Source organism: Prionailurus bengalensis, chromosome C2, assembly GCF_016509475.1.
Source record: "Prionailurus bengalensis isolate Pbe53 chromosome C2, Fcat_Pben_1.1_paternal_pri, whole genome shotgun sequence".
In the NCBI taxonomy this organism is placed as follows: domain Eukaryota; kingdom Metazoa; phylum Chordata; class Mammalia; order Carnivora; family Felidae; genus Prionailurus; species Prionailurus bengalensis.
In genome coordinates, this window is record NC_057350.1 from 132637028 (window position 1) to 132650868 (window position 13841).

Sequence of the window (13841 nt, forward strand, 5' to 3'; positions counted from 1 at the left end):
CTTCAGATGAAAAGAGTCCAAATAAAAACATACGAAACCTCTGAAACTTCTTTAGGGTCCCTAAATCCAAGCCAACTTTGGACCCTCTTGTTAAGAATAACAAAACTCTGCCTTCAAAGCCACAAGAATACCTTTCTAAACCTAGCTTATTGTAAAAGCAGAAATCCTGTAGACCTATCCAAATGTTTTATACCCACAGAGAGCCCTTGCTTAAGTGAACCGTGAATAAGAGGAGTATCTTTTTACATTAAGTTGCTTTCTCCTCCCAGGATTGTACTTGACTTCTATTTTGTAAAAATAATAAGACTAAGGAGGCCAACTCTTCCAGTTTCCTTGAAAGAGACTACAAGCCAGAGGACTATCGAGAAGGTAAAAACCAGGTATGGCCTCAACCCCTGACTCTTCAATCCTACACATGCTGTCCCTAGGAGAAACGGCCTAATGTGTGTGTGTGGAGAGCAGACACTCTCTCCCCATCACTGTTCAGTCAGCAACACAGACATAAAGCAGAACGTGGGCACTTCTTTACCTGTCTGGTGAATGGCAAGGGAAGAAGGTCAGCAGAAGAGGAATAAGTAAACAATCACCAGAGTTTAAAGGACAAATCAGAGACTTAACATTTTAATATTTAGGGAATTATTTTAGATCTCGTAATAAATAAAACAGTTAAAATGATAAAACAAAGAAGGAGTAATATCACTTTCCCTTCCTCCATTCCTTTTCTCACAAGATAAGTTTGTCAAAAATAAAATTTCTATCACCTACTCAGAGACCACTGCACGTCTGTAAGAATTAGAAATTTCGTATTTTGCTACATTCCCAACTTCCCAAGTTTTGGGGGCCAAATAGCCAACTAAAACATAAGACTTCAGAAAGGACAGTGTTCTATAAATAAACCCTGGAACAGAATGGGGCAGCTCAGATGTGAAGCACAAATTCATCTACAATTAAAAGAAGGTCTCACTGGGGTAGGGGTTTGGGAGGGATGGGTCAAATAGTTAAATGGGATTAAGAGGTACAAACTTTCATTTATAAAATAAAGTCATGAGGATGAAAATTACTGCATAGGGAATATAGTCAACAACACTGTAACAGTATTATATGGTGACAGATAGTAACCATACTTATTGTGGTGAGCATAGCACAATGTATACACTTGTCAAATCAGTATGTTATACACATGAAACTAACATAACATTGTATGTCTGCCTCAATAAAATACAATAACAGTTACTTTTCCACCCTAAGGAACTATGTTAAATGGCCTTACCTCTGAGCCCTGCAGAGCCCATTCGTGCTTTCTCCTGTTGGTACAGATCTCTTTGTTGCTGGGTAAGTGCCAACATCTGCCCTTTGCTATAGTATGTAGTACAATACTTAATCACCTGTTCATAAGCACCTTTCATAAAACAAATCTCTGGTCCATCCTAAGAAGAAAAAACATTGCAACTAAATTCAAGTTAATGCCAACTTGTATATATCTGTCACTGGAGTCAACAATACATGGCATACATTTCTCATAATAACCAGGGCAGTTACTCAAATCTAAGGCTTTGAATGGCACTTCAACTCTGAAGATTAAAAGTTCATATGTGGAAGCTTTTTTTACCCTCGAGAGAAAACAGCATCTACTCCCCAACCACCCTCACCTCCACACACTGAAGGCAATGCTACCCTAAGCCCTGGATTAGCCACTCTGGGATTTGGGGAGGGCCTTACAACGTAACAAGAAAAGGAAAGAGATCTATCATCAGCCCACAAGCAGTGGCTCAGGCTTTCCATCAGCTGCTATTATATGCGCATTATGTATGTGATCCCATTTAATTCCCAAAGCTACCTTGTAATTATGGGTATTATCAGAACCTTTTACTTTTTACCTTAGCAAAGCATTATACAAAAGCTTACAATGAAAAACTACAGTTGCCTGCCCAAATTTTCACACCTCTAGTCCTACTCTACTAGAACAAACCAATTTTAACTGTATTCCTTCCTACTTATCTCCATATTCTTAAATGCATTTACACTGCTACTTTTTTTGCTGATCAATTTTATACATGGTCCACTGTGACAGGTGATAGTTTGGCCACCCTACTATCTATTCCTCCTCTCCCCATTGTTACAATGAAGTTAAAGCAAAAGTTGCCAGTATTCTGTGTACTTTAGGGTTTCCCACCCACTGAGCAAAGGAAAATAACTAAGAACAGTTCACAAACATCCCACTTCTTGCAGGTACATGACAGGAATGTATTTCTCTGCCCTTGTCTCCCACTTTGAAGTCAGAGGTGACTTGCTTTGACCAATAAATATGAACAGCACTGAATCACTGGCAAATGCAAATAATGTGCTATTCCTCTGGCCCTGCTAGGACAGTGTATGCTCACACTGAGACGGAGCCTTCATCTGCCTTGGGTCCCCAAGTAACTACTGAGCAGATTATTAGGAGGTAAGGAGGAAAGAAGAAGGTATGATGTGGTTTCCATTAACTCAAATATATTTCTTTTCTTATTTAACTTATTTGTTTAGTTTTATGTACACCTATTATATTGCCTCCAAACACTTCCATGCAATATAAAGCCCTTCTCAATGATATTTTTCGTATGATTAAATGAGCAGGTAAACTATTCCTTCCACATTATTACTGAAGACCTCCTCCTTGGGTATTGTTCTCCTTTCCTTTCTAGTTTGAGTTGGCCAATTTCTAAGCCTGCTACATGACTGGTATGCAGGACTTCCCTTCACCTCTGTCCTGGGGATTCTTTGCACCCTTCTCCTGGTTAGAACTCACTGGGTTCAAAGTCTTCATTTTCCTTAGTTGTGTTTTCTCTTGGAATAACATATCTGCAAGTATCTAAGAAAAGGTATGTGGGATACACATTTTGGGACGTGGAATATCTGAAAACATTTTATCCCATCCCCATATTTTTTAAGTTCAGTTGAGAATAAATTTCCTCTCAATGTGAAGACATTCCTCTATTATCTTCCAGCCTCCAGAGTCCAATATTACATTTGAAAAGTCTAAGAAGCTACTTTAATTCCTAAACCTTTATATAAAATCTCTCCTTTGCCTCCTCTCTGGCCCCAAAAACCAGTGGAAGTTTTTAGAATTCTCCTTTAGTGTCCTCAAATTTCTTGATTATGGGCACTGTGTTTATCCCTTCACCCCACCCTTCTTTAATATAACTCATTGTGCTGAGCAGCTGGTGGGCAATTTTATTCTAGAAGCTGAGGTCCTTACTCTGGAAAATTTTGGTGTTATTTGATAAAACCTTCCCATTTTCTGTTCTCTGTTACCACTATGTTGGCTATCTTGTTTATATTCTAATTTTTGTACCTTATCTTTTATATTAAGCACCTCTCTGACTTTTTGTACCCCTTTCTGATAGATTCGTTGACTTTATTTTCAAAACATTCTACTTAAGGTATTTTGTTGTCATTTTCTAGGGTCTTTGGAAATTTTCTTCAGTATCCAGCATTATCTTTGTCTTGCTGAGACCCCTTTCCCTTTTGGTTTCGTCTGTGTCTTTCATACTGAAGACAAATATTTAGCAAACCTTGACTGTCCATTTACTTTAAGACTCAGGAAATTAAAGGTCTAGAAGCTCCATGGGCACTGATAGCGTTTATCAACTGATAGCCCTTGCTGTAGGGTGATGAGATGATGACCAAGAGTCAGTAAGCTCTACCAGTGAACAAAGAGCTTAGGTAAGAATACTCCGTATTACTGGGATCTCCCTGAGACCAGTAAGCTTCCCTACAACTCTTCAATTTTTGGCATCAGCAAGTGAGGGTAGGAAGATACCTCCCTGCAGGCATTCTAAGAAAGTGGAGTTAGATGCTGGAGGCATGCTCTTCAGGACAATGACTTGCCCTTAATCACTCTGTTTTCAGTTATAAGCCTTACTTCTGCCCTCCATTCTTGTTCCCAAGATGGGATTGCTGATATTCTACTGGGGTAAAGAAGGGCTAATGGTTGGGCCTCAAGAAACAGCGAAGGTTCTCTTGGGGGATTTCTACTGGTTCCTCACTCAGAACTTCAAACTGATCTCTTGCTTTTAATCTCATGTCTTAATCCCCACCTTCAAAGATACCTATCATACTGAGTCTTTTCCATCCTTTCTCTTTTTTACATCCTTTACTGACTGGCTGTCATTTTGACAGGTTCCAGGAAGAGAGTATAAATAAACGTATACTGACACACTCAAATGAAAGTCCTCTTTTTTTTTTTTTTTAATTTTTTTTTTTTTCAACGTTTATTTTTATTTTTGGGACAGAGAGAGACAGAGCATGAACAGGGGAGGGGCAGAGAAAGAGGGAGACACAGAATCGGAAACAGGCTCCAGGCTCTGAGCCATCAGCCCAGAGCCCGACGCGGGGCTCGAACTCACGGACCGCGAGATCGTGACCTGACTGAAGTCGGACGCTTAACCGACTGCGCCACCCAGGCGCCCCAGATGAAAGTCCTCTTAAGACAAACTATTCGAGCCACTGGGGTTATCTTTATGGTAAGTCTGCCATATCTGTGCCAGGCTGACCTCTTCTAGATCCTGAGGCACATCAGTGGGTTTGGGTTTTGTTACACTGGTTGGTTTTGTTTTGTAAGAGGAGATTTTCAGATCAGCATATGAGAAGAACAATCCCATACATCTTTCAAACTTATACCCTGCTGCTACCTATCCCCCACTCCCATAACTGAGATCAGTTCTCAAGCTGTAACATTAATGTACAACTTCCAAAGAAAAACTCTCGTGAAGTTAGACTCAAAACTGCTGAAGTCAAATCATTAAACTTGACATAAGCCACATTATCTTGAAGTACTGAGTGACCATATATAAAACATAAAGAATCAAACTTTCCATATAAACTCATATACGCATTCTTGCGGTCGAGGGACTCCTTTGGTCCAGGACAACAGGTGAAAATTATTTAACTCTAATGCAATTTTTGAAAGCTTTATGTTACAAGGTTTAAAGGCATTTTATTTTTACACTTTTATTTATTTACTTGTCTCCCTTCCCAGGAGTTCATAAAAGTTCCTTTAAAGATCAGACAAATCTTTTTTCTCCTCATGAACAGAGTTCCTGGCAGACATCTATTGACAAGTTCAATGTTGACCAACTTGGCCTTTCTTTTAAAATCAGTTATGTTTCCTATTTATTATGAGTGAGAAATCCTCTCACTCATTCCTGTCTACAGAGATGTAATGGCTTCAAACTATTTGCTCATAGGGGAAATCACATAACCAATTATTAATTCCTAATAAAGAAAATACTAAAATAACATATATATTTTTTAAGGGCATGGCAAAAGCTTCAGCATCAAACTGGTAACAGCAACTATGAGTGACATACTTTGTAGATAACTAATAAGTCTTATTACACTAACTTTATAAAAATTTCTAAAGCACCCAGGGACAAAGCAGTAGCTTGAAATATCACTGCATGTCATTTTGCCAGTTTGTAAGCTGGATCAACTAACATGAATTATACATATTTGGTAACCACTTTTCCACAAAATAATGTGGTTTTGTTTGTTCTGAAGACAAGGCATTCCTTCAGCGAAAGAATACTGATTGACACCAGAGAGCAGAAACCTATAATACACAGTCATCAAGAACAAAGATGTTGATAGAATCTGATGTCACAAGTTCTAGGACACTGAGACCAGGCTCCAACTCATTTTAAGCTATTTGTTCACGCAGCAAAACCGGGTATCCATACGCATGAAATCAAAGGGAGCATGAGAGCAACAAGGATGAGTTACCACGAATTATACACGCTTTAAAGAAACAGGCCTTTGCTTTGCTCAATGATCACTTAAAGCCAAAGGGGGATAATGAGAGCAACACGGTCATCTATGTTCAGCAGGATTTAGTAAGCACTCGTTACACAGAAAGGTACCTGCTGTGTCCGGTGTACACACTTAACAGCCATCCACTTTTGCTCAGAGCTAAAAGGATATTCAGCTTTTCTGATATAGTCCTGTTGAAGCCCATCAAGACCCATCTGTATGACACAAAAAGAAAGTTAATTCTCACCAACATGGGACTATTTTTTTTCTTTAACACAACTTACAGCTAGGCTGGCTAGAGAAATCTGTGGAGTATTATTCAAATAATGGTGACAGAACAGCAATGCTCCTTCCATTTATACTGTATTTTTCTGAATGACAGCATACGTGATCAAGATGAAAGCCTTGGTGTGTACATACAGTGTAAGGCATGCTCCCTGGACAGTATGCAGACCAAATCTTCAACAGTGACTATATGAAAATCTCTGCTGGCTCAAATTCTGGAAGGAAGCAGGGTACCCGAACCATAAAGGTACCCAACTGATACTGAGTATGTACTTTTGTAATCAACAGAAGCTTCAGATTCAATTCCTTACTTCCTCGGGATCTAAATCCATCTTTCTTGTTGCTACCATCCTACTCCCGTGTACCTTACCGCTTGATATTCTACTACTACCAGGGTCATGTAGCTGTTCTTCCCAAAACCCTCTGCATTTCCCTCTACATATTCAAACTACTCAAAAACCTAGCTTTAGTGCTTTTTGTTCTTTGTTATCTACTGAAACATGTTCAGACTTTTCTTCCTGGCTTTCAAAGATCCTCTAGAAACCCACCGTGCAATCTCTTTAACAATCCTGTGGGTTACTCAAACTCCCTTCTTGTCATCCAGGTCACCAATACATAAGCCACCATGCAATCTATGCTTATTTATTCCTCCACGCTTTTATCCTTGCTCTTTCCCTAGCTTACTGCCTTTCCAAATCCTGCCTATCCTTCGAAGCCTAGGTCTCCAGTCTGAATGTGCATTGTTCTTATATGTGGCTCAATGTCTAAGACTTAACTATCTACTATATTGGTCTACCTTCTATCTGTTTCCAGTATGTCAGTGTCAACTCCCTACCCTAAAATGTGAGGTCCTCAGTCATATGGAGGTGGTTTCACACACTCTCTTAAAAGTTAAGAGTATAAGGTTAAGTTTAACACAGTAAATAACAGATAACAGATTCAACTTTTAAATATCCTTCAAAAAGCTATACGATGCTACTTTAGTTACAAGAGAACAAATGATAAAGAAATGTAGCTTTCTGAAAGTTAAGAAAACATATATTCTAAAAATACCAATTTTATTAAATACAGTAACCTAAATTTCTATACTGGATCTCAATTCAAACAACCTCATTTAGAGGTATCCTGTTTCACACAAGTCTCAAAGCTTTCTAAGACTGCTTTTAAAAGTAGGAGTTTTAATTTTTGTTATGGAAGTGACAGAGTGGGCTTTAGGTTTCATTTAATCAAAGGTAAGACTTAGAAGAGGAGACCAACTGGGAAAGACAAAAGGGTCACAAAGAACAGCACCCTATCTCCCCAACACAGATTCTAACTCTATACTCGTTTTAAGAAATTGATAATGGAGGAAATGGGAAGACTGGAAAAAGAAAAGCTATGTCTTAATATCTTCATATGGAAATACTTTAAAGAATATTTCCTTTTACTCATTTGAATGTTATAGTACTTCAGCAATTACACCCATTTATAAAGCTTTTCACATGAAACTCTAAATATTATGGAAAACAAAAACATTCTTCATAAGAAGAAATCCAGTCACTGGTCATTAATTTGTTTCTTGAACGTAAGGCATAAAGCTATACTGAACAGGCTGTATTGGCTCTGTAGTTCCAAGAAGAATAAAACTAGTCCCCAAAAGGCAATGTAAACAATGAAACATTGTGAGTTGTCTTCATTCTACACCTAAAAACTAGTAATACTGAAACTGATAGCCTCACATTCTCTTGTGAGGGTAGTATCTTGTATACTGAAGAGAGATCAGGCACATACCTTCATTGCAAGAGCGATTAAAGCTCCTTCCGTTGGCTTCCCCATTAGAGTGTTGTTTCTAATTACAGCATCATTGCATACACAGCCCGCCTAAAAGAAATACATGGAAACTATGAACCCATCATTGTGTCCTAAATCATTATGAAAAGTCACCTTCTTAGGGAATAAAGGAGTTACCTCAACAATTCTGCTAACAGCTGGGTTATAGAATCCATGAACTACATCACCATCAACAATCACTTCCCCAAACGGATTGTAGCCAACACCAGTAACCTAAGGAACATAAAGTGGGGTCAATAATTCAACCAGAAGACAATGACAATACTCATGAAAACTGAAAACTATGATGAGTTATGTTCATTTAATTTTATACATTATGATACTATTAGTGTATATATTTAGAAAAGCACTTGTCTGAAAGAATACTTAACAGTTAAAAGAATATAGATTCTAATTTTTACCATAATGACAAACCTATAATTATATTAATAATTAAATTAATAATTATGACAATGTACAATATAAGAAGAAATATTGTTAACATAATCTTATATTGTTTCTACTTATACTATAAAAAAAAGATAAACCATGAAAATCTCTATATGTAAGTAAGCTTTAAATTTATGTAACATTATATTTATGTAACATACTAAATTTTCCAAGAATTCAAATCCATTTCCACACCTAACATTTGTGACAAACCTGAGACCCAGAAAACAGCAGAATTCTTTTTGCAAATATGCAGGAACAGAGACATTATGTGATTTATCCCAGCACTTACAAACTACTTTAACATAATATATTACACGCCAGTTTTAAAAATCAGAGGTCAAAACAAACCAGATACTTATTCTGTATGGCTAGAGCAAATCAAGTTAAATTTCACAATAAAATAAAATTAAATCAACAAAAAAAAATAAATCAACAAAAGTTAAATTTCACAATAAAAATAAGACAGTTTAGAGAATGTTAACCAATTAACAAATGGTTAATGCTCAACATATCAAAGCACGGGCTTAAAACAAAACAGCAATTTATATCCTACCTTCCATATCTGAACCATAGAAGCACATGTAACCCCAATGACCCAGAGTCATCCACAAAAGGCATATTCAACAACAGAGTATCAGGTATCCTTCCTTAACCAAATCTAATACCCTAAATAAGAACAGTCTCATTTCAAAGCCTATGTAAAATAGAATTAAATAAACCTAAATGCAACTTCTGTCAATTTGTCTAATGCTTACTTTGCTCGGTGAATTGGATATAAATACAATTTAAAATACTGTACCCATCCTAAGTGGTGTGAATGGACACACCAGCCAGAAATCCAGTAAAGACTGGGGGGGGAGGGGGGGTGGAGACTGGAACTTGTCCTCATCTAGCTTCAAAATTAACCAAGGCACATACACTGACATGCACTTAAGAAACTGCCAAAATGTAAGTTTTAAAATAAAGTAATTCATCTATTCATTTATTCTTTCAACAAGTATTTACTACTGTGAGGCAGGCCCCATGTTAGGCAACTTAGTTCTGCTCTACTACAACTTCTAATATTTTAGAAAATTTTATCTGGGCTAAAAACTAAGAGGCACGGAGTGCTATGAAAACAAATAAAATAGGACCAGTTCTGAGTGGTCAGCAAAGCTTTTCTAAAGAAGTAGGGTTCGAACTGCAGTGCAAAGGATAGAGAGACATTAAACTGTCCTGTGCAGTGAGAACAGCAGTGAAGGTCCTGAAGTAGGGGGAATTTTGTCACACTGAAAGAACATAAAGTCAGTATATCTGGTGCACAGAAAGTGAAGTGGAACATATAAGGCTGAAGAAGGAAACAAGGAACAAAATACGTACGGCCTCAAGAGGCCACACTTCAGGATCCTGGTCGCAATGGAAACATCTTAATTAGGGAGTGACTTGCTCAACATTTGATTCTGAAAGATCCCTCAAGCTGCGTATAGAGCAAGAATAAGAGTTTGGTAACAAATGGCTAGCAGGGGTGACTGGAAGGTGCTAAGGATGATGCAAAGTTTCTGGTCTGTAGAGTGTACAGCGTGTGCAAGTGGAGCGGGATCAAGACTGGTAAAATAAGGGAAAGACTCTGCTGCTGCTGAATTTATAACCCTTTTGAAGATAAGACACTAGAACTGTGAGGAATGTCTACACACCAAGTTTCTTAACAAAGAAATACTGTTGTTAAAAAAAAAAAAAAAAATCTATAGAGTACCTCAGCATGCAGACCGTCTGAAGTAAATATGTGAGTAACAGTCATTTCATTCTTTGTCAATGTTCCAGTTTTATCTGAACAAATCACATTACAGCAGCCTAAAGAATAAATCATTACATGTCACCAAAAGAGTCAGAGGGAAATAAACAAGTTCACATTGAAAACAAATCAAAGACTCTGAAGCCTGTCCTGCTGTTCTGAATTTTGAACAAATCAAGTTCACTGATAATTTTAGATGTTTTCTCATTATGATTTCACCATAAAGTGATTACTCATGTTAAAATTAAAAAAACAGATTAACTGATAAATGTTGACTTTTTCTTATTAATTTGCAGTTGAATTTCTACAAAGCTTCTCAGCATTAGCTTTATATAATATTTCTAGAAAGTTTAAAGGTACCTAAATTTAAACCCATATAATTGTTTCAGTCAGAAATTTTAAGATATTTTGCCTTCTCAATACTGTAATGCAAACTAAAAATTAAATTCAACATTTTTAGAATCCTAAATTAAAAAAAAAAGATATTTCACAGCATACAGAAAGTTACTGCAATTTTCATCTCACACATAAAGTTGTTACACAGCAACACTTAGCAACTGTTGTATATTTACTGTTATCAGAAATTCAACTGAAGTATGACATTCTGGGATCTATAATTATCTTTCTTGAGATGTCAAAGGAAAGTAATTCTACTAATTTTACTCTAAAGTTTCACTGGTTAAATAGATTTTTTTTACATGATTTAAGCATTACAACATCTCTGATACAGAAAGATTTCTCTGAAAGTCCCCTATCCTGAATGATACGCGTTTTTAAGTACCTTTTCTGGTTGTGAAAACCACACTTAACTTTGCCACAAGTCAAATACCACCACTCAAGCCTCTAAGACAAAAATGGTAACAACCTGCAGATGATTCACTATTGATGTAAACTCACACACTATTGCATAAGTATGCTCACATTACCACATACTTACCCAGAGTTTCGACAATAGGGAGTTTCTTCACAATGGCCCTTTTCTTCACCATTCTCATAACACCAAGAGCTAGAGTCACTGTGACCACAATGGGAAGACCTTCAGGAATTGCTGCTACAGCCAAACTGTAACCAATATATACTTAGTATTGAAGCATAAATTAAATAGTACCTACAGCAATCAGTTCAATTGGCTGTGACTTAAAACTGAGGCTAATAAAAACACAAAATCAATATGGTCAATACTCAAAAAGTGGCCTCAAGAAGAAGGGAAAGTTGATTACCATTTATTGGATAACCTACTAACTGCCAGGTTAAGTGTAGTGGTTGAAGAATACAGGCTGTGACATCAGATTACCTAGATCTGTACCCCTGGCTTCCCCAATTTTTACCTGTTTGACTCTGAGCTATTATCACTCTACCCCTGTAGTTTAGTTTTCACATCTGTAAATACACATAACAGTAATAGGTATTCAGACAAAAACTTACACATGACGGGTCATACCAGCACTATTTACAATCACTGAAAGATGTAAATAGTCCAAATTTCCATCAATTGATAAATGGGAAATTGTAGTATAGCCATACAATGTAGTATTCTGCCATTAAAAAAAAAAAATGAAGTACTGATACATCCTACAACACGGATGAACCTCAAAAACATTATGCTAAGTGAGAGAAACCAGACACAAAAGACACATGTTGTTTTGGTTCCATTTATATGAAATATTAACAGTAAGCAAATTCAGAGACAGGAAGCAGTTTAGTGGCTGCCAAAGGCAAGAGAGAAGGAAAAACGGTGCATGATCGCCCAGTAGGCACAGGGTTTTCTTTCGGGGTGATGACAAGTTCTGACACTTGATAATGGTTGTAGCTGTACAACACTATGAATGGATTTAATTCCACTGAATTGTACATTTTAAAATGGTAAACTTTATGGTATGTGTATTTTATTACAACAAAAAAATGTACTTCACGGTTTCCCTCTGCAATTTTTTAAAAATCAAATTAAGTCTCGGGGCGCCTGGGTGGCTCAGTCGGTTAAGCGTCCAACTTTGGCTCAGGTCATGATCTCGTGGTCCATGGGTTCGAGCCCCATGTCAGGCTCTGTGCTGACAGCTCAGAGCCTGGAGCCTGTTTCAGATTCTGTGTCTCCCTCCTTCTCTGACCCTCCCCTGTTGAAGCTCTCTGTCTCAAAAATAAATAAATGTTAAAAAAAAAAAAATCAAATTAAGTCTCTATGTTTTATCCCACACCAAACTCCCCTATAGGTAAGGACATATGTGTTCCTGTTCCTCCTTCTAACATTGTTCTCTCCACTGCTTCTACTTCCCAATTTCTATTACCTACCTTTTCTTCAGAATGATCTACCTTGACATCATTAGCATCCTGTTCTATAAGCATTATTAAAGGCTTTCATGCTCTGTTTACAGGTTAATTCTAAAAGGTGAAAGCCAATGAATGACACAATACCACTGGCTAAACAGTATACACTAAAGTCAAGAAATATGTGCGATCATTAATGTTCCCTTCTCTCTTTTGAACTATTCTATGCTCAAATAGAATCCTCGTTTCTTATGCTTCCATTAACCCTCACTGTATCAGGAAAAATAGGCATCAGTTTACAATCTAGATCTAGTGGACCTTTCCCTTCTTTTGTGTCTAAGTTTCACTTTATAAATAATTTGCAAAGGAATAAATGGATTATGAAAAACTTCAGAAATTTTTAATTTTTAAAAATTTTTATATATTGTTTAAATTTATCTTGAGAGAGGGGAGGGGCAGAGAGAGAGAGAGAGAGAGAGAGGGAGAGGGAGAGGGAGAGGGAGAGGGAGAGGGAGAGGGAGAGGGAGAGGGAGAGGAAGAGACAGAGGGAGAGAAAGACACAGAATCCAAAGCAGGCTCCAGGCTCTGAGCTGTCAGCACAGAGCCCAATGCAGGGCTCGAACACATGAACTGGGAGATCATGACCTGAGTCAAAGTCAGACACTTAACTGAGCCACCCAGGCACCCCTAGAAATTTTAAATTTTAACCCCAAACTATATTTCTGGATTTGAAGGTATACATATATCAGAAATATGCAATGTCCTTTTGGATGCAACTAACTGCTTGTCAACTGTCATGAAGGAACCTGGAATATATTCACTTTACAAAAAGTGATTTCAGATTCAAAAAACATTTCCCATAGGTTATAGGCTTATCAATTCTGGTTTTACTTTTCGCATTTGTATCTTCAAAATGCAACACTTCTGAAAATGTTGATGGTTCATAACTTTGTTGAAAAGATAAGTCATCTCTGTAACATAATTTTTAGATTAAAAAACACCAATTACAAGGGGTGTAAATGAAGTTTTTCATTTCTGTATCATCTATTTCCATTTAATCACCTTTATATTAATACCAGCCTTCAGTATTTGTCCACTTATAAATGGTGTAAAGTAAAAGCTGGCAAACAAATATCAGAAAAGATGAAAGAAAATGGTCATACATCCTTTTAACAAAAAGGGGTGGCCTAGGTTCTTGTTGGAAATGCATGATAAATTCCTTGATGTAGAATGACTAACTGAAAGAGAATACCTGTCCTTCCCTTTTTGTCATAAGAAATAAACTTTCACTCATTAATTCAGGAGTTAAATTAAATTGAAGCTACCATCACCCAAAGAGTCACAGTATTAAGATTTCACATATATTATTAAATTTCACCCTCATCATTAGAGCCTACAGTAGCACTTTGTCTCTTTGCATTTCATCTTCCGGTTTGTCCAATAATTTTCCTGTCAATTACTCTTTGCCATTATG

At 37.0% G+C, this 13841-nt stretch overlaps 1 protein-coding gene across 4 annotated transcripts in view; it reads right to left on the bottom strand.

The window, feature by feature from the left end:
* ATP2C1 (ATPase secretory pathway Ca2+ transporting 1) overlaps positions 1 to 13841 on the bottom strand; it is a 173601-nt gene that overhangs the window by 39139 nt on the left and 120621 nt on the right. For all 4 annotated transcript variants that reach the window (XM_043595410.1, XM_043595411.1, XM_043595412.1 and 1 more), the window contains 6 exons: positions 11043 to 11167; positions 10067 to 10164; positions 8020 to 8115; positions 7843 to 7932; positions 5898 to 6002; positions 1271 to 1427 (listed from right to left, as the gene is read on the bottom strand). In XM_043595410.1, the coding sequence (XP_043451345.1) occupies positions 1271 to 1427; positions 5898 to 6002; positions 7843 to 7932; positions 8020 to 8115; positions 10067 to 10164; positions 11043 to 11167 (671 nt within the window). The remainder of the gene's footprint in view (positions 1 to 1270; positions 1428 to 5897; positions 6003 to 7842; positions 7933 to 8019; positions 8116 to 10066; positions 10165 to 11042; positions 11168 to 13841) is intronic.